Genomic DNA, 21,124 nt, shown 5'->3' on the forward strand with positions numbered 1-21,124 from the left:
ACTGTTAATGCACTGTTATCAAGAACACAATTATTTTGCTCTGATCCCCAGAGCATATTAGGAGATTATGTTTTACACAAAAGGGAAAGGTAGTGTAACATTATCTCTATATTTAACTACTCGTTCAGGATATGAAAGATATGCCTGGTGCTTTTGTTCCCTGAGTCAATTTAAACTTACATCTCCCCCCCCCCCCAACCTCCCCCCCCCCCCCGCCCATATTTTATTTTTATTTTTTTGGAAAGTGCCATCTACAGCCTTCTTCAAAGAAATGGAGGAGCAGGAAGTGGAGTCCCTTCAGTTGATAATGTATTTTTGAATTTACAAGACAGTGGACCAGGAACAGAGGGGTGGAATACAGTCCAAGAGAGCCCTGAACTACAGCCAACCACAGACTGACCAGGTGGCATTGTTTTCTCAGTGCGGAGATGCCTTCAACAAATGAGCAAAGAAAGACTTTCCAGCTTTTGGGCAGAATTGCCCTAGACTCCAGAGTAGTATGTACCCTCCTACAATGGACCACTTTGATTATGAAAACTCATATATGTCTACTCGGATGGAAACAAATTGGTGAGAAGAGACTGCACTGGACTTTGCAGTGTGAAGCAAATAGTTGCAGTGATAGCAACTTACTTGTGAGGGCATGGTGCTCAGGGACAAGGACACCTGACTTGGTAGAGCTATGTCTCCCCTCACAATGACAAATGCCCAGAGAATTTTTGCTTTGTTCCTGAATTGTCCTCTATAGCTTCACAGTTTGGGCTTTTGAATGTGGGTTTGATGTCTTCTGGCAAATGACAGAGGTGTGTTATACCCAAAGAAATATCAGATAAAGGATGCAGATCCATCATGATCATATATTTTGGAAAAAAAAAAAAAAAAAAAAAAAAGAGAGAGAGAGAGAAGAAAAAGAAGTCTTCACAATTTTAAGGAGAAAAGATTTAGGCATGTGGTTCAAGAGGCTTCCAGACTGGAAATCCCAGGATGAGTTGCCATTGTAATGTCCACACTTACATACCCTGAAAAAGTACATTTATGACACACCCTTGTCCTCAGTGTTTCCTTCTGGACAGTAGATGAGTGTGGTCCAATTCCAGGTCAGATCTTAGTTTCAGGATGCTCTAGTCATCACTTGTTTTTTCCCATGGAGAAGATGCAGAACTGCTGTAGTGTCCACCATCTAAGAATGCTATTTTTCCTGAATCCTTTCTAAGGCAGACAACTCCTGCAATGCTCTGCTGACTGCAGCTCCAGGGCTTTTCAAGAACAGCCAGATCTTCTGGTAGAAGTGGGATGCAGTGCCCTGAAATACTAGCCTAACTTCTGGAAAGGACTACAACGGAACAAGAAAGGGCATTTATTATACCCTACTTTATTTATTCAACCCTACTTCACATGAGTAATAGCTGACCTGATAAGAAATTAGGGTATAAACATGAAATAGGAAGTTAGGGATAAATCTACAGTAATGCATTTGGCAAAAAAAGACAGAGGAATCCTTTACTTTCCTACTAACATGAAAAATCTGTTGGATGTCATCCTATCCCATTTTACCCTGGAGCTGTACAGGACAAAACAGTTTTGACACCCTTGGCGTTCACTTTGTTAAAGGGTGTGTGTACATATCATACATAGGTCTCCCTGTCACACTTCTGGGAGGGAGGAAAATATCCTCACTGTGCAAGCAGCATGCTCCCCTCTGCATCAGGTATCTCCTAACTTCCCACAGGAGCAATGCAGGTGCTGCCCCAAATCACTGGCTAGTTCTCCTCCATTCCCTTTGGATTACGTCTTAACATTTATCAGGCCTCAGGAAGGTTTAGAGAAGCGTCTAGGCTCTGTACAACAAATCCTGTATTACATTCTGTATTGTGACTAGGAAGAAATGTAAAATAAACAATATAATTTTATTCTGTGTTTTACATGGCCTACAAATTACAGGAGGAGAAATTACATGAAAAACAATTCATCTTCAAAATTCCAATTATAGGTGTGAGGAGAAAACAATATATTTCTAAGAATTTGAAATGCAGAGCAGCTGACATAGTTTTATTTTAAAATGATAAATATTTTCAGATTGAAGTGCAATTAGTAGTGAAAATGTCATGTAGTTTTACTGTGTATGTTTGCTAATATGGCTGGCATAACTCATTTAGGAGATGCCTGCAGTGCAGAGTCCTATGCTACATATATCATAACCAAAAATACAGTACTTACATGTATATATAAAATGTACACAGAGACAACATTGCCAAACAGCCTTTTGGGACAGCCTAAAAGAATATCATTAATTTTTACAGTATACTTACACTTCTGGCTCAGTTCCAGCACTGGCTTTCTGTAAAAATCATTTCAAGTATGGAATTATGCTGTTTGCTTGCAGCAACATCACAGGAACAGTAGTGAGCCATATGTTGCTACTTAGCAACTTAGTCTATAAGTCCCAAAGCATGTACTGATTTGAAAATTGAACAGAAATGATAATTGTTGAGGGATGCTGTGAGGCGACTTGTCTTGGATTACCAAGCTATGCAGATGTTTGATGTTATATAGCAAAAGGAATAAAACTATATTTTTTCTGTCCAATAGCTGAGCTTATATTTATGTTAGCCTAAAGGCAATAAATTGATTAAAATCCTTAAAATAATAGAAGGTGATGTTTTTCTGGGTATGAACACTTTGCAATAAACAAAAAGAACTGAAGTGCAAAGTTCAGCTTTTTCAGAGCAATTGAAACATTTCTTATGTCTAAATTTTATTTTATTCTGCAAGACACTTCATTTTACAGTCCCCGTATTTCTTGAAATGCTGGATTCTAGGAAGTTAGAAGGAGAAGGCAAAGCAAGCAAAGCTCACTTCTCAGGATTAGATCCAAAGAAAGGAGGTGAGCATGTCAACACGCACCAGGACCCCCAAAATCCGGCCTCTATAGTCATATAATCCTGAAGACAGCTTAATGGAAACCCCTTAGTCTCTGGTGTTCTACACCGTGACCAAGTCTGCCATCCTACCTCCCAAATAAGCTGGGTAAGACTCTGGAATTAGAAAATGATGCTCACACCTGACCCAAGTCAACACGATCCAAGCTTGAATAAAAGGTTCTGATAGGGCCATGCTTCTCCTAACATGTGGGATTCCCACTTTCGTTAACAGATGTGCATCCATTGAGGGAACTGGAGAATTTAATTCATTCCTCATTCTGACGGGATTCAAACTCTCATCTCTGACCTCACAGGGGAATAGCTGAGCTGCTGGGGATAGGAGGGAGCTTGCAGTCTTCTCCCTGAATAACGTGACTGGAAGGCTCATGAGCACAGATGGAAAATGGAAGCAGAAAACTCTATGGATTTAGTGACTAGAGTTTTATCTGGAAGAGAATTTTTTTTCATCTCTTCTTACAGACTTTTATTTTTTTTTTTTATCATCCAGTAACAGTGAGTGGAAAATGAACCAACAGTCCTGAAAACAGGGACCAGAATGTACAGTTACATCCTTTCTTCTTCTTCTCCCTCTCCTGTAATCTATGCAATCTTGCATGCTTTATTTTCACAGCAGTGGATACCTTATTCCTGCAAAATAATCTGGATTTATCAGCAGAATGACTGTTGAAATGTTAGTTCACCAAATCTGGGTGACTACTAAATGTTTTCATCTGAGATAGGAAGTGCACTACATTACAGCTAGTGAAGACCTTACTCAGTACAGTCAATGGAGAATTTCTCAGTTCCTTCTGGGAATTACTAGCAGATATACTATGACATACCATAGATATACTATAGATATACTATGTATATTAGGAAGAGGTTCAGGAAGGTTTCTTACACAGTCCAAATATCTTGCCTAGACAAGAGAGGCAGGATTCCCTACATCTACTCCATTTCCTGCTCCTAGATTGATGCATTTTTTTTTTGGTCCCCTTAAAAAAAAAAAAAAGATAGATAGATAGATAGATATCTTATTTTTTTTAAGTTACTATTACAGGCTTTCACATATATTTCCTTAAAAAACAAACAAGAACACTGCAACAGTGTAAGACTACTGCAGCATCAAGAGAGAACCACCGTAAGGGAAAGAAAGGAGGGTGCAACAGCTGAAGGCTGATGGCTTCCTTCAAACAGGCATAGGATGCTATTTGACTGGAGTATGCTTGTAACAAATACTATGCCTGGCTGTCATGGAAGCTGTTGCTGTATGGATCCCCAGCAAAGGACAGAGAATTCAGACACCTGCATCTGTGGTTTGAATTCTACCCGGGAGCTGGACACCCAAAAGCTAGGCTTTACCATAGTGAGTTTATAACTATATAAGCCCATTATTAGTTCTAGTCCTTAGTAACTAATCAGAGTTTTCTGTCATCTTTGAATTTGGAAATGTCACAACTGATAGATTTTTTCCTTGAAGACAAAATAATTTGCACTTAAAATTCTAGCCCTGGATCTTTAGAGGTAGTTTAAGCACCTTACTTCCATTGAAATAAGTGAGTGTTAGATGCATAAATATCTCTAAGGATTTGGGCCTTGTTAGCACATGTAGAAACTGCATAAAAGATTAAAACTTATACTCTTAATTTTTCAATGTGCCATTTAAATTATTTAAACTACAGGCATACACAGTACAAAAATATCAACAGAAGAAAAATAATTCTGATGTATAATGTGGATTTGCAATTCTTTATTCAAAACTATTTAAGACAGACATAATGATTCTCTGAAAGGTAGCAGCTGCTTTATAACAGCAATCATTCACAGAGTTTGTATTTCTACTGTTTCAAACAAATTCAATTAGCCCTTGCACTTCAAAACCCTTAAGGCATAAATGAGATGATACTAGGCTGCTTTAATCTAATAGTAATACTAAAACTTGTCAGTACAGTTTTTGGATTAATGGTTAGAGAAAAATTAATAATATAATTTTTCATTTTTTAATCAAACAGTTCTGTTCTAAACTACCTCTGGATCTTCGAGGGTTCTTAGCTGAATAAGTTCAATCACACACAAATCCTAAATACAAGTATAGTTGGTCTCTAAAGGTATTTCAACAATAACTTCAACTGAAGACTGGGAAGCAACATGGTGGAACATTTTGAAAACAGCCTTTTTGATTGAACAGTGTAGTTCATCTCACACAGCCTCCAGCTTCCCTTGCCCCAAATGTACTGGCGTACTACGCGCTACAATTAGGTAGCCTGTCACAACTATCTGAAAAACCCTACTTTATAAGGACTTTTGGATTTGAACATATTGTCACTTTCCAGAACTAAAATTGGAATTCCTAAACTCTGAATTTACACATAGCTTATCTACACACATTTACTGTGCAGGCAAACTAATTTCCCAACTAATGAGAGAGCGTCATAGAACCCCACCAGTCCTTCCAGAAAGAGGTATATCAGACCAGCCACTGCTGGGCCTGAGACATTGCATGACCTAGCCCACAAGTCCAAATATTCAGGGCAATTTCTATTACACAATGCAACTTATCCACACCACTATCAACATCACTTGCTACTACAGAATTAATTCTTATTTTTAAGAAATAATTTAAATCTTTCCATCTTAGAAAGCTATAGCAATTTAGGGTTCAAGTGGAAGTGTTTCTGAAATGATTTTGAAACATGCATCTAATATCCGAATTAAGCGTGTATGGTTCCCCTAAAGGGAAAGGAATCAAAGATACCCATAAAGAATCCACATCACATTAAACCTTTTGGGCTGCAAGCTACACGAGACTGAATCATTTCCCTAACCCCGTTGCTAATGGTGTAACATTGGCAATGTTCCTCAGCCATACGATTAGCGTTAAAAATGCAATTCTTCAACTACAACTGGCCTAAGAGTGATAATTAAAGCTATTTGTGACATGTGTAGCTTATAATGATTAACTTGTCTGCAGTCAGATAAACAAATAACCTGCACCTGTAAAGACTTTATTTCCTGAAGGTAAAACAACTGTTTAGGAAAGATCATGCTGGCAAAACAGCTGCTTGCATTCTGGAGAGGAAACAAGGTAGTATCTTTCAACAAACGCCAACTCTGGTGTTTTATCAGCTCTATCTCATTAACTGGAAACAAGGCTTAAATGCTTTGTTTATAAATTATGATTATTCCTGATTGCAGCAGTTACTGATAGTGCCACTCATTTGCAATGCAACTCTTTGAATTTGTTTAATTACAATTTGAAACAAGGCAGAGAAGATTAATTAACCCACCTGGCTGGCTGGCACATAGTCCTGGCTTGGCTCTGTCATACTCATATACATGTTCTCACCGTCAAACTGCAAAGGAAATAATAGTAAACATTCAGCAAACTTGAATATTTTTCAGCATTGACTGAAAAAAAAACAGTAGCCATAAACTAATATTACAGCCTGGTTTTAGAGACTTGTAATTGCGTGTGTGCATCTTGTCTTTGATGTTCCTGTTGTCATCCTTATTGACCCTGGATGTCAGTGATTTGGAGTAATTAGCGCTCTAGTAATTACAGCTAGCAAGCAAGAAATGAATGGTTTCCTTTCATCTGCAATCTGTTTTAAAACAAAATGGCTCATTTTGTGCACCATGTATACATATTGCTGTTGGTTGTAATGAAGTACTAAGTGAATTGCACAGTTACTGAGAAAAGGAAGATGAGAATAGAAACTGCACTAAAATGTATCTTAATGGATTCCAACTTTAGCTTTTGAGCAGAACAAGAGTTGAAATGTCAAAACAAATTAAACCCCCTCCCATTGAAATGTTCCCATATCAGAAACTAGCAAATACATTTCCAGACAGCTTTCAGACATCTGAATGTATGAAATAGTATACCTCCTGACTGTATGGCTTAAAAGGATAGTTTGCTTGATGTGTGAATAAAATAAACTTTCATAATCAGAACTGCAAAAATACCCTTCAACAAATGAAAAACACCATTCTTGGAAATGTATACAAAACTATTTTTGGTTCTTTTTCTCCCCTCAACCACAGTTAAGAAGTAACAGAAATGTGATAGAAAGGATTTGATTAAAAACTGAGGGTCTAGATGGAGAAAAACTGTCAGAATTGAAGCCTTATCCTGTATCAATACAAAGAAGTATAAAACTCATGGTTTCTTATGTAATCTGGAAAATGTCCCCACAGAACTTCCATCAGACTCACTCAAGTGGCAGTGCCAACAGGGTAACTATAGTGCCAGTGCCCATTCAGCAGGTAGGGGAAATCTTTTCAAACCTTTCAAGTAGAAATGAACAACAGCAGGAATCCCCATCCTCAGCCATCAACCACAAATATCCAGCTGTTACGAGGTCTGTTTGAAATAACTTTCACCTGACCCCTTCTGTGAATGCTTAGAGTGACATATTTTGGAAATGAGCCATCATTTTGATGACGCAGAAGCATTTTTAAAAAATCCCCAACACCGACTGAGCTTGCTTTACTCCTACGGAAGGTGGCAGTGAAATTCCTGTGGACACTTCTCAATCCATGCTGAGCTTCTCAGGATATGCTACCTTCAACGTGCAGTATATTCAGCTACACCAAGGTGGCAAAGTCAAAGTGTGGCTTTGGCAGATAGCATTTTTTGCTGAGGCAGCTGAAGAGGTTTCAGCTTCCAGCTGTTCATCCTCTTCTTCTGCCAGAGGCTACAAGCCTTGTAACAGCAGCAGTAAAAGTGAACAAGTGCCAGCTCCTGGCACAGCAGCTGCTGGCCTGCCCTTCCTGGCCAGAATTATTTAATAAAGAGTCACAGCCTATCTGTCAGAATCCCTATTTTCATGTGAGGAAAAGGATTATGCCACAGGCTCAGATCTGCCATAGGAGGGACAGTATTTCCAAAGTTTGATTGAACAAAGATAGTTGGAATAGGCCTTAAAGATAGGGAGTGATGATCCTTTAGTAAATTCATTGTTTCTTGTTTACACCTACCATTTCTTTCAGCTTTCTCAAGAATGTTATTATTTATTAAAATTCAGGGTGGAATTTAGGAGAGCATTTTTTAGTGTTTGGATTGTTTGAATGACGGAAAAAGGTCAATGCTTTGTTTCTTCTACTCAAATTGAAAGATGAAATTCTGAAGAGACATTTCACTTCCTGCGTTTGGAAACCAAGTGCCCCAGTGTTAGGTCTACGGGAGCTCAACATACTCTGCTTGTCAGACAAAAGGCTGAAAGTTGTCTTGATCACTGCGATTGGTACTTACACCCCAGAAAGATATCTTATAGCAAGATGTCAGCCTTCTTGACAGTGGTATAATGAGATCTAGCGTTGAGAAAAGGAAGTTACAGAAATTCAGATCTGAAATAAGGTACAAATTCCTACTTGTAAAAAGAAGGTAATTAATCATTTTATCAACAACAAAGTCATCATTTCTTTTAGATTTTAAAATAAAATTAGATTTTTTTTCAGAAAAGATACATTCCGACATCACATGTATTAGAAATCCTTTGGACAGTGTAGTTAAGTTGTCTAGTTATGGCAATCCTATCTGCCCTGGAGACCATGATTTCTGAAGTCTCACATTTTGAATTTCCCTCATTATAGTCATGTACTTGCTACACTGCACAACAAACATTGCTATAATTCAAATACGATGTTGCATATGCTTAGCTGCAATGAACATGAATAAATTTCTTTCCTTCACTGCATATTGGCTAGATGCAGTCCAGGGTTGTTTCAATTTATTTTGCCTTCTGTAACACCTGAGCCTGTGATTTGAGAAAAGAATCTTACTAAAGCATACTAATTTTTCAAGGATTTCCTTGTTTTGGAGGTTTGGTCAGCTGTCCTTGCTCCCAAACTTACAATCACCAAAGCTGCCTTCACAGAAAAATTTACCTAATGCCATTTTTACACGAATCTTGGAAGTTTTCATCATTCTGTGTGTTGTTCTGAGATCAGCTTCCTACTTGATCAGTGTCTTGCTACAAGCACAAGTGCAATCTTGGTCAATCTTGGATCTCTGCCTTTCATTTCTTTGCTTGTGGCCCTCTGAAGTTATTCAGTTCTACTATGGTCTTTGGACTTCGTAAGCATGTACCAATGAAAGTGAAAGACAAAATCTGTACCTACAGTTAAACTTCCTGACCTTTTGGCTTGACCTTAAACAAGAAATGACCTTCTACAACATTTCAGATCAATTTGTTAGGTTAAATTCTCAGAAAAATATATTGATGCATAATGTCTGTAAAATCTGGGTGATTTTTTAATATATAATAATACCCAGCAGCTTTTTGGTTTATTACTTAATTTCTTCAATATTCAAACATGGAGTTAAGTCACTGCAATATTTAGCCTTTGTTTCTTAGAAGTATGTGCAAAACTTTTTAATAGGTTGCATAGTTCAATAAGATTTGATGGAATATGTATTTTCTGTAGTGTTTATATTTGCAGGATGCAGGCTGTAATGTATTAGCTAACACTAACACTGTTGTCATGTTAGTACTTATACTACATGTACAGCAATATAAATTATTATCTGCCCTCAGACTAGTGCAGTGTGGTGCATGGCTCCTTGGTGGTCCTTAAGACATCAAACATGAGCATGCAAGCCAACTGTAAACTTGAATGACAAAGCATATACACATACGCTTTCTACAGCAGGTGTTCAGGAGACACCTCCTGTAAATTCTCAATGTTTACTAAAATGTTTATAAAATAGGGAAATTATGATTTATGTAAACCAAAGCTGAAAAAAAAAAAAAAAAAAGTTCACTTCAATGCTGAATTGTTTATTCATCATCTCTTCCAAAGAAGTGTGGAATACAGATGATCCATACACCCCACCCCAGTGGGGGAAAAAAAAAAAGGTACACAAGCCTTCAATGACAGAAGAGACAGAAGAGAAGTTCAGAGACACTGATGCAGTGCATGGTATCCATGCTCCCCTCTCTCCTCCCCAAAAATATGAGTTGTCCCCACTGAAACAATAAACTCGATAAAAATGCCAACAGCATGATCATCTGGAAAGTCCTACAATTTACTTGCCCAAGGTGTGTCAGAAGCTTCCAAAACAGGTCCCTAAACATCAGAAATGAATACTCTTTCCAATATTAAATTATTTCACCTTTTTATAACTCATAAGAGGTCTACGTGGTTGGTATTCAGCTCTATATAGTCTTATTCAACAGCAGTTCAAGCAGCTTATCCAGATAGACAGCAAGTCAACAGATCAGCAGATATGACCCAAAGATGTCTTCAACCACATTTTATTCTTCCAGGTTACACTCTGTGCCTCCAAAATTGTCTTATTTTACTCATCATCCCAGGTCTACAAGAACCTTGTATTTGCTAAACTTCCCCACCATTCACTGTGCTTGATTTTAAGCAAACAAATTGCACAAGCATCACTTAACCTGTGGATGATTCACCCAAACACAACAGATGAAACACAAAGGAAGGCAGTTAAATGAACTGTCTTTTTTGAACCTATGTATGATGTATATATATCATGTGACATTTCATCTAAAGCTTTCCCAATGTGTCTCCAAGATCCTTCAGTATCATTAAGGGCAGACTTCAAAATCTTTCATTTTAATCTATTAAAAGTGAATGCTAATACAATATTCTGATGTGTGATAATAACTATTCTTGACAACATTTCTTTTCATATTAAAGTGTAACTGCATGAGAAGTTTGGGTGAGAGCAAACTAAGAATATGACTGCATTGTAATATGAAAAAATATATATCTTGGAGCCGTTTATATTCAGAATTGCGTCATATTCTTTATCTTAATTATTATTATAAATAAAACATTCAGGCAACACTGTGGCATTGCCAGTTAGAATCTCCTGTAGAATAAGCCTTTTTAAGACAAGTTACAACATTCAGCAAGCAAAAACATGCCCAAAATATTCAAGCACTGTTATAAAATGCAATTTACTCATATAAGTTAGGAACATACATAAGCATGCTTGACTGCTACTGATGCAAGAATTATGACAGAGTTCAACAAACGTCCAGAGTGCTAAGGCTGTTTTATTAGGCATGGTTTTATCAAAGGATCCAAAGGTGGCTTTACTTTCCCATTAGTGTGGCATAGCATTAGTTGTAGGATGTAGCAATGGCCATGAAGCCTGCTTTCACTTTTCCACTTTTGTGGCAGACAAATCTGTCAGCATTTCTGTATTTTTCATTCTTTGTTTATATGTGATTATGTCACAAAGACACTACAACAAGGCTGCACAAAAATAAATAGAGAACAAAATTACTCATGTTGATACCAACTTAAAGAATCTTCTTCATAGCCTACATATACAGAGGAATTTGGAAGACAAAAAAGGAAGACAGGGCAGAAAAAAAATGGAAGGGGCTGAAAGCCAAAGAAAATAGCTGGAAGCAGAACATATATTTTTACTGCTACCTGTATGTGCATATACTGTGATTATAAATACATAGGTATACATGCACTAACGTCATGTACCTAGTTGAGCTGACAATGGCCACAGGGATGCACGGGTTCAGCATGGGCTTCCAGCCTAACTAGGTATCCTGTTGTCCCCACAGGCTACCTTTTTCTATGCCAAGTAACTATCTTCATTGCCAGGGTTATCTGTGCTATCTGGATTACAAGGAGAGTGGATTTTCAGTGTCTTTTTCTCTCTTGCTTCTTGCAACCACAAACTTCTTTACTGTTGTTGGGAGAAGTATTTATTTTGCTTCTTTTTCATTCACAGCTTTTGTCTTCTGAGGGAATTGCATATTTGCTTTCTCTTTGTATACGTACATATATCTACCCTACATTCTGCAGGCATAGTTAAATTAGCCAAGAGAAGAGAAAAAAATATCAAGCACATGGATCCTTGAACTGATGCTGACCTGAGCTTCTCCTAGTTATACTGAAAAGCAGCACAATGTTATAGTACTGTATCTTGTCCAACTGCGATGTAGGCAGGGAAGCATGATGAACACTAGCACATATGGTTTTTGAAGCCAAAACAAGCTTGGGGATGGGTTGGGGGGAGCAGCGTGGGACATTATTTTTTGTACAAGTGCATCTCAATGGAGAGATCCTGAAATGGAAAGATTAAAGGAGAAGAAGCAAGGGGAGAAATCACAGAATTGGTGAAAGCTGTTGTATTTTAAAGGTTCATTTGCTGTGTAGCGCCACTTGGACTAGACTACTCAATTTCTTCAAAGGATGTTGCTGTGTTAATAATCACAATCTGACTACAAATGTCTTCCACTTTAGATTGGAACTGGAAGCTATATTTTATTGTAAACTTCAGCTATACCCTCTAACTGTAGCTTCCCTTGCTCTGTCAGAGCTACAACACTGTATTTTATTTTACAAAAATGTTGGAAGTACACTGTAGAAAAAGATTATTCATTTCTAGTGATTTAGTGATTTTAGTGCTTACAGGTTATAGATACCATTTTTAACTTACATTATCTAAAAACCACTAATCCCGAAAAGGCTTTAAAACTAAGCAATTTCGTTCATTTTAAACCAAATGCCAAGAGTGGACATTGTGTCAGGTTGCTCAGTGACAGAATGACATTTTATTTTACTAAGAGCTCCTGAAAAGAGACTAAAATAATGATGGGATCCAGTATAAATCATTAGATGGCTATGCTAAAGAAACAGTTGATCTTGTTATGGCAACTATTAAAGGTAAAAACGGTTATGTTCTGTAAACAATACTGCATGATGGAAAACCCCTTTCTTGATACAGTTTGGGAACAGCATGCCTGTATGAAATTGAAACTCCATTTTGTCTCCTGAACTCCATTTTGTATTCTGAACTGAATGCATGTTTAAATTTGCCCAAGACAGGTTGCAGTAATGCATTCCAGACAGGCACCCTTTCTGGGAAAGGAGCCTGACACCTCGCTGAAGGACTATCACAGGAAAATTGTCAAAAAACAATCTAGTACTATCGACTTTGATTGTGTCTGCTCTGCCGTCTTCCTTTCCTCCTTCCAGGACTGTTTTTCAAAAGTGAAGATTACTGGAGGACTATGACATTGCGTGAGAATGCCTGAATGGAGGACCATTGCAAAAAGAAATTGAATTCACAGAGCTGGATGTTCCTGTATGGCCCAAGGCAGGTGATTACTGCAGACTGGCGTATCATGGAGAAGTCCTGTCCCACCTGGAACACTAAGGGTCCTCCAGGTCATGGAAAGCTAGGAATGCCAAGCATTAAGAGAGGAGATGGCGTATCTCAGGATTGTTATTTTCATTCACTTTAATTCTGTAACAGGTTTTCAAGAGTAAAGTATTAGGAAAATGATTTATAAATCCTACATTTTCATTTTCTTACATTTTACCCGAACAGTCTAAACCAAGAATGTGGGGAATGATATGTTTAATTAATCCAAGTATGGTGATGCGTGGGTTAGACATATTGTCACCCGTACTCCTGCTACTCTTGTGAAAGGACAGGCACCCTGTTGCCTCAGACACGTCACTTACTTTTTTATTGTATGGGAAGTGTCATCTGCCAGGAGCATCTGCCCTTCATGAGAGATTAAAGACATGACTGTAGGCCCTGTTTAGACAAAGCTTCAGAGAGCTAAAATGAGAGCAGGTGCTTTCTGCTCCCAGGTGGAGGTGGTAAGGAATCTGTCCCCATCTCGATGGCTCCCTAGGGAGTGGGAGTGAGCCGTGAGTTGGGTGGGCATGGGCAGTGTGCCACAGAGCTGGAAGCAAGGGTGCTGCGTCTCAGAGAAAGGCTGTCAGACGTCTGTACTTAGGAAAAACATCAACAGTGACAAAACTCTCTCTGCCCTAAGCACCCAAAGGACTTTGATACACGTAGGATTCAGTGCTTGGATCAAAGCTTGATAGCAGACTAGCACTGTACTGTGTCTTTTCTACAGCCTGTCTTTCAAAGTGGAGATGATTTGAAAATACTCTGCTTGATTCTCCTAAAATTAGACCATTTTTGTCTCATTTTCCATTTATAAGACACACTATCATTTCAAAAAGTATAGGCAGCCCTGTCAAAGTTTTCTTTCAGAATTTTATCTCTATGCCATAAATACCTACCCCAGATCTTCTATCATTGTGTTCCCTAAGCTAACTCACTATTTATTGATCTGGTTGTGAGAATGAGAAAGAACCAGAGGGTTTCCGGAGTACGTTCTCAGAGGTGGCAAACTGACTGAATATCTAAATATACACTGGTAGTTAAAACCTGAATGATGGCACTACAGCATTTGTGTTTTTTCCTGCACTTAATAGAGGTTAATGTGGAAGGGGAGAGGAGGTGAAGGGGGGTGTTTAGCTTCCCGCTTGGAGCCTGCATGTGTCAATGCCTGACAGAGCCTTGAAGTTGTTAGCCTTCACGCAGAGCACTAGCTGAATGAGGTTACAGTGCTGAGCACAGCGGGCTAATAGAAGTAGGATCAGACTGATAGGAGGAGTGGCAGAGTCTGGGCACAGCAGAACGTATCAAAGACAGCCCAGGGGAGAGCGGGTACTGTATTAGTCCTTTGTGCACATTTAAATAGAAGACAGTGAGCATGCAGAGATGAACTCTGAACTCACTCAGCTGGGTTCTTGCTCCTTTTAACCTTGGGTGTTAAATAAAATTAAAAAAAATAAAAAAGTAAAATAAAAATAAAACCCAACCACATAATGCACTGTAGTCTGGACTCCTATGCTAAACTATCTCTTGCATATTGAGCACTCATTAAATAAACATACTGAGATCAAAGTGGCAAATGCTTTTGTTATTATTTTACTCAATCCACACTAAATTATAGATGTAGCCACCCACTGGGAAAATAAGGTGATAAGGTGGAAAGGTTTGAATAACTACGATTAGACCTTTCTTTTTCTGACCACAGTAGCTGAGAAAATTTGTTTAACCTGCTAGGCTTATAATATTTTCCAAGCCCAATGCACCTGGACAATTTCTTGGCAAGGTCTCATCCTGCATCATGGAAGGTGAGGGGAATTTTGCCATTGCTATTTGGATGGGAAATGGATCGGGTAGAATGGCAAGTATCAGAGTTTTGGCTGTTAATTTTTATCATAGATTCTCACACAATGCTGTGTTTTGGATTTTTGAGAAAAAACGGTGTTGATAACGGACTGATGTTTTTGCTGTTGCAGACCAGTGTCTACACAGAGCCAAGGCCTTTCCAGCTCCTCATGCTGCCCTGCCAGTGAGGAGGCTGGGCATGCACCACGAGCTGGGAGAGGACACAGCCAGGGCAGCTGGCCCAGGATGGCCAGAGGGATGTGCCATACCATAGGGCATCATGCTTGGCAATAAAGGCTGGAATAAAGAAGGAGGAAGGTGGGGATGTTGGAAGTGATGGCATTTGTCTTCCCAAGTGGCTGAACACCTGCCTGCCAATGGGAAGCAGCAAATGGAGTCCTGGTTTGGCTTTGCTTGTGTGCATGTGGCTTTTGCTTTACCTAATAAACTGTCCTTATCTCAACCCATGAGCTCTAACACTTTTACCTCTCTGATTCTCTCTCCCATCCCACTTGCAGAGAGAGTGAGAGTGGCTGCATGGCATTAAACTGCCTGCTGGTTTAAACCACAGCAGTAAGATAATAGGGACCTTCTTAATTCCGAGTTTCTAGAGTCATTTTTTTGTTGATATTCAACTTTGTCTTGTAATTTCAAATGATGAATTATATAATAAAGCACAGAAAAGCTTAATAAAAAGGATCTACAGAAAGCAAACAGATGACAAAAGAAAAAGTCAGGTTTTATACATCCACATGCAGAGCCCCCTGTGCTGCAGTATGCCAGAAGAGAGGCTCCACAGACCTTAGCGAATGAGTTTTGCACAAATAGGACAAAACCATTCCCTTGCATGACTACAGTGGGAGCTGTGTTCAGGGACCCATGGACAGAATTTGACCCACTGTGTTATTTATAGAGTGAATGGAGTGTATATATAGTTCCTGTGGGAAAGTACATCTGCTTCTACACAGCAGAAACTTAGAAATAAAATGGGCTACAACAACAATAACAACAAAAGCACAAGCAAAACTCTACCATTACTCTGAAAACCCTATAGCAGAAGGACATTAGAAGTAAACTGAAGGTAACAATTGTCTGGTAACTAGAAAATCTTGCCTACATACTGCTATGCCTCATATTTAAGAGTAAGGAAAACCATAGCATACTTATAAATGTAATTTTAAAAAGTTAAAGAAAGGCTTCATCAGGTAAGAAGAACTTCAGTACTCTAGACCAATGTAGAAGGTCACTTGAACTTGTGCATAATGTGCATTAAAATCATCCCATTAAAGGGAATGAGATTGTGAGACTACTTAAAATCAAGCACCTATTCAAATTGGTGATGAGATAGGGCCCAATATCTCAGAAATGTACAGGAACACACATAAAATGGTGAAGTATGTGCCAAACACAAACGGGACAAATCAGCTAAAATTTCTGGTAAACCAAATTATTTAGCACAGTGTGACAAGGTCTTATTAGGTACAACTAATTGAGATCTGGAGAGGGTGATAACAAAAATGACTAATTGCAAGGGTTTAGCAAAACACAGACATCTGTTAAATAACAAGGACTTCTCATGACAACTATAACATGTTGTAGGGCTGATAAATGATCATAGTTCACCAAAACAGCTATTGTTACAGCTATGTGGACAGTTCTGCTTCTATTCGCAGTTACTCTGGTATACAAGGAGCTCCATTAATTTCAGTAAAGAATTAAAATAAAAAGCTACAGCTGTATCTGTCACCCTGCTACCAAAATCTCTTAAAGACAACAAATATTCCATCTCCTCTTCCTTCCCACTTGCAGAAACAGTGCTAGCACAGGCTGCTGTTTTTTGTGACCAGAATGCTCTGAATCTATTACTGTTGTACGTTCCTCACAGCAAATCAGATAGCAAAAGTTACTTAAACCTGGCATTATCAGCACCATGGCTGCAGCCTTTCCAAGATGCCATGCGTATCAGCAAGAGACAGTCCTGTTGGTGCTGGAAGGAAGCTCCCTGGACAGGCAAATCCATCCCCAGAATAATAGCAGAATAGGTTTCACACAGAATCTGTGAAGCCTTATTGTCAAGTTCTGCCTTGGATGCAGTTCCAGCAATGGTGTTTCCATGCATGTTCCCCTTTTGTTTCAAACTCTTCAGCAATTTTACTGTTTTATTTTCAGACCTTTTTCCATCCTTCCATTCTGCTGAGACTAATGACTCTTACCTTCTAGTAACACTTCTGAACACACTCACATAGATGTTCTGTCCTCTTCTTTAGGAACATTATTTTAAGTTACTTCAACTTTCTCTGACGTGTTTTTTTTTTTTTCTTGTTTTGTTTTTTATTTTTTTTTCCCAAACATTTCCTCGTTTGTAACCACTTAAGTGCATGCTACTTCACCGATATCTTTTTCACCACTTCATGTGCTATGCAAAATGAATGTTTGAATATGTGTTCTCTATTCCCAGACATTTCTTTCAGCACAGTTTCACCACAGGGCTCATCCAGATCGTGGGTATGTATCAGTCTCTTCCTCCCAACACATTATTTAGAACACACTGTTTTTCCCAGCCCTTAATAAATGAAACCTATGAAAGTTTCACCTGACATACACAGTAGCATGGAAAATCACAGGGAGGGTAGATAGCATGATCTCTGAAAAATGGTGAAGACCTAAGCTGCAAGGATTTTGGCCCAAGTCATTGCCACATCCTTCCTCAAATCACCAAAATTTCTTGAGATTTCCAAGATGAATCTTACAATGAAACTGAGACTTTTAAACACTTTTTACATGCAAAAATGAAATAGTCCCCTTCCAGAAAGATATGACAGGTCAAGCACGCAGCAGCACTGTGGGAAGCCCTGGCTCAGTCCTGCTCTAGTATTCCCAATATACCAATATACCAATTCATCACCATGGCCACATAGTCTTAGGATAGCCACATGGAGGACAGCATCACTTCTTATGCCCGTGAACTCTCCAAATACACTTGATGATGTAGATTTAAATTCATTTCTCTAGTATCTAGCTGAGTGCTCCCACTCACAGGATTTATTTGTTAGGTCTTTCCAGTTCTGTACAGAAATAACATCTTGGCCCCAAGAAGATTTTTTTTTTAAAGGATTTTTTTTTTTAATAGAAAGGTGAAAATGGTAATGCTGGCTTTGTCAAATTAGTATTATTAATACTATGTCACTTCAAAATGTCCTGTCTTGTATTTTTGAATTCCCTGATTGCATCACAACAGTTTCAGCTCCATTACACTGGAAAGGGCCATGCACATACATGAGGGAAGAGGTTCATTTTCACTGATGATGGTGAAAGGAGCTCCAGCATGGGCTCCTTGCTGGGAGGCCAAGCTGCTGCAGAGCTATCATCACCCACAGTCATTCAGCACATGCCATTGCTCAGAGGGACAATACTACTCTGCATTCCTACAGGTACAAGAAGAGCTATGGATGAGGAGGCCATGTGCTCTGCTGCCCCCTCTTACTTGGGGTGGCAAGGTTTGCTTTAAAACTACCAGTTCCTGAAAAGTAAGCATTTTCAAAGTGGACCACAACACTGATATAGCAACAAAATCCTTAGAACACAGTAGGGATGCTTTTAGAAGGATAATCCTACAGTTCGCACAGCCTCTGCATTCAGTGCACTGAAATAGAAGCAAAACTTAGTATTTGCTAATCTTACAAGAATTATAACAATCTTTGTTATAACCACTGTTAATGAGCTGACATAATTTTAAAATAAATGCATAATATAACAATGTGATTAAAGCTTGATGGAGCTGTTCTTATGCTTTTATGATATAAAATGGCTTTTTATTAGCTTTTGATGTTTCATTTTCCCCACAGCATCACAATATCTGCTTCTGTTTTACCCAATTGTACAATAATTGTTGTTTAACTTCAGCAGTCTCATAGCCTAGTCAGACTCTTTACCGATTTTATTAATCAACAGAAGTACTCTATAACATTAATGTCATAGAAAATCTGCCTTGTGTTTTTAGTGCCCCATATTACATTCTCTCACCTCTCTGTATAAGCTACTGAATTTTTAATACACCGTCCTCCTAATTTGATAAAATCTGTGATGAAAATTATCATAATCTTCTACGCCTAAAAACCATTAAATGAGTGCACATTACACTTGAAATAAATGGCTTGAATAATTTTGTTTTAAAATGTTCTTTGTATTTGGAAGACTGAAATGCACACAAACAATATCATTGGGAGAAACCCACTGAAAATGGTTGTGCTTGCGATTATGACTCTACTCAGAAATTTTCTTCACATGGTCAAGCTAATTTCCAAGCTAAACTTTCCAAAATTAAAATAACTTAATTTTGTAGTTATTACATCAAAAATAAAGAGGGAACAGAGAAAATCAAATGGACAAATCATGCCCTGACTTGCAGATATAATACTCCAGCAGAAACACAACAGCTACATAAACATTACCAAAAACATATTTGCTCCTTCCTTCCCATATTAAAAAGCACACAAAGCACCAGTTGAAATGATCTTGTATCTGATGATGGAATAAGAACATCACTCAGAACAGAGCATCTTTTCATAAATGGGGCCTGTACCAGGGTAGTCATTGGGGTCTATGCTGGTATCATAGAATCATAGAGTAATAAACTATCTTCGGTTGGAAGAAACCCACAAGGAACATGAAGTCCAACTCCTGGTTCCACACAGGACCACCCAAAAATCAAACCAAAAAAATCATACCAAAACTTGGTGTAATTCAATTGATTTCAAGACAAACGTCAAGAGAAACATCCGTGAATCAAGCCTGGCAAATTAAGCTCTACTTGAGGTACAGCTTGCCTTTTTCTTATTTTTAGGGAATTCATTAAATAGGCTCATGCATTCAGCACACAGTCCCTTTTGGTGTCAGCAACAATCTGTTCTGTGATATTCATCTCAGACAAGTATTAAGAGGCTCCAGAGTTTTGCAGAGGCTCTGGAGTCTTAATAGTTGAATTCATAAATCGCTAGTCATAGAATATCACTGTTACAATACTGTTTCTTCCTGCACTCTACGGTTCTTTTCATGCTCCCAACATTCCCTTATGTCAGCGCCTACACGTCAGATGTTCAGAAATAATAACAGTGTACAAAAATGTGCCATCATTAGATTCATGTTTTGATAGAAAATTAATTTGGTATTTTATTCATTCATTTGCAATAGTAACTATTGCCTTGGAGAGTAGAGCACAATGTGATTAATTTTGCAATATTTTCAGATCATATTAGTAATACACAGTTTTGTAAGTGTTTTGACATGTCTAACAGTTTAAGTCATAATCAAGATTTTGCAGTTCAGAAGTTCTTTTAGCTATGTGAGCTCTTACAAGCTGGAATAGTCAGAACATTGATTTAAAAGCTGTGCAAGTATTTCATGCATTACAGTGCATCACTGGAGATCTTTTGTTAACACAGAAAGTAATGTGAATTATGTATCTGATTTTATTTCTTACTGTTAAACACAGCTCATTGGAAATGTATAACCACCTCTTTTTAAGAATACAAAGTAAAAGCAATGCCATGTATTATGCTACAGCAGGTAACTCAGTGTCTAAGATAGGATTAGCCAACAGATTTATCAAGTGGCCTCTAAGGAAAGCAGAGTTCAAGTCTGGGCTCATCAATAATACATAAATAAACTGAACAATTAGGTACAAAGTAGCTATCTTGTCAGACAACTTATTAACCAATAAATGATATACTCACTGCAGACAGTGTAAAAAGGAGAGATACGTAAAGATAGTAGAAGAAGCCTGGAAAAGAGAAGAAGGCATTGTGCTTTTCAGTATGTTTGTGGACTTGTTAATCGTCTTCAACTCACCAACTCACCAGCCCTTGCTGAGAGCTGTGATGTGGAGACAAGGGGAGAGGAAGGATTCAGCAACTCTGCTCTACTCTGAGTTAGCTTTTTTTTTTTTTTTTTTTTTTTTTTTTACAATAATACATTCCACTTTTCCAGCAGAGAACTACTACAGCATCAACATCAACTATTTAATATGCAAATTTTGCACAAATAAACAGCCGTCCCCAGTGTGTAGTATCACTGCTGGGCATGGATGTAATGTGGTCTCACTACTGAGATGCACCAGTTCCCAGGAAAGAATGAAAGCTGTCAGGTTTACATCTGTCTTATGCAACAACAACATGTTTTTAAAAGGCATCTGTATGTTAGCAAATGTCAGAATATGAGC

At 38.2% G+C, this 21,124-nt stretch overlaps 1 protein-coding gene across 8 annotated transcripts in view; it reads right to left on the reverse strand.

The window, feature by feature from the left end:
* The window catches only part of TOX (thymocyte selection associated high mobility group box), a 221,069-nt gene that overhangs the window by 101,998 nt on the left and 97,947 nt on the right, over nucleotides 1-21,124 (reverse strand). For all 8 annotated transcript variants that reach the window (XM_068671932.1, XM_068671933.1, XM_068671934.1 and 5 more), the window contains one exon: nucleotides 6,209-6,274. In XM_068671932.1, coding sequence (XP_068528033.1) covers nucleotides 6,209-6,274 — 66 coding nt within the window. The remainder of the gene's footprint in view (nucleotides 1-6,208; nucleotides 6,275-21,124) is intronic.

This window comes from Anas acuta, chromosome 2 (genome assembly GCF_963932015.1).
Source record: "Anas acuta chromosome 2, bAnaAcu1.1, whole genome shotgun sequence".
Taxonomy (NCBI): Eukaryota; Metazoa; Chordata; class Aves; order Anseriformes; family Anatidae; genus Anas; species Anas acuta.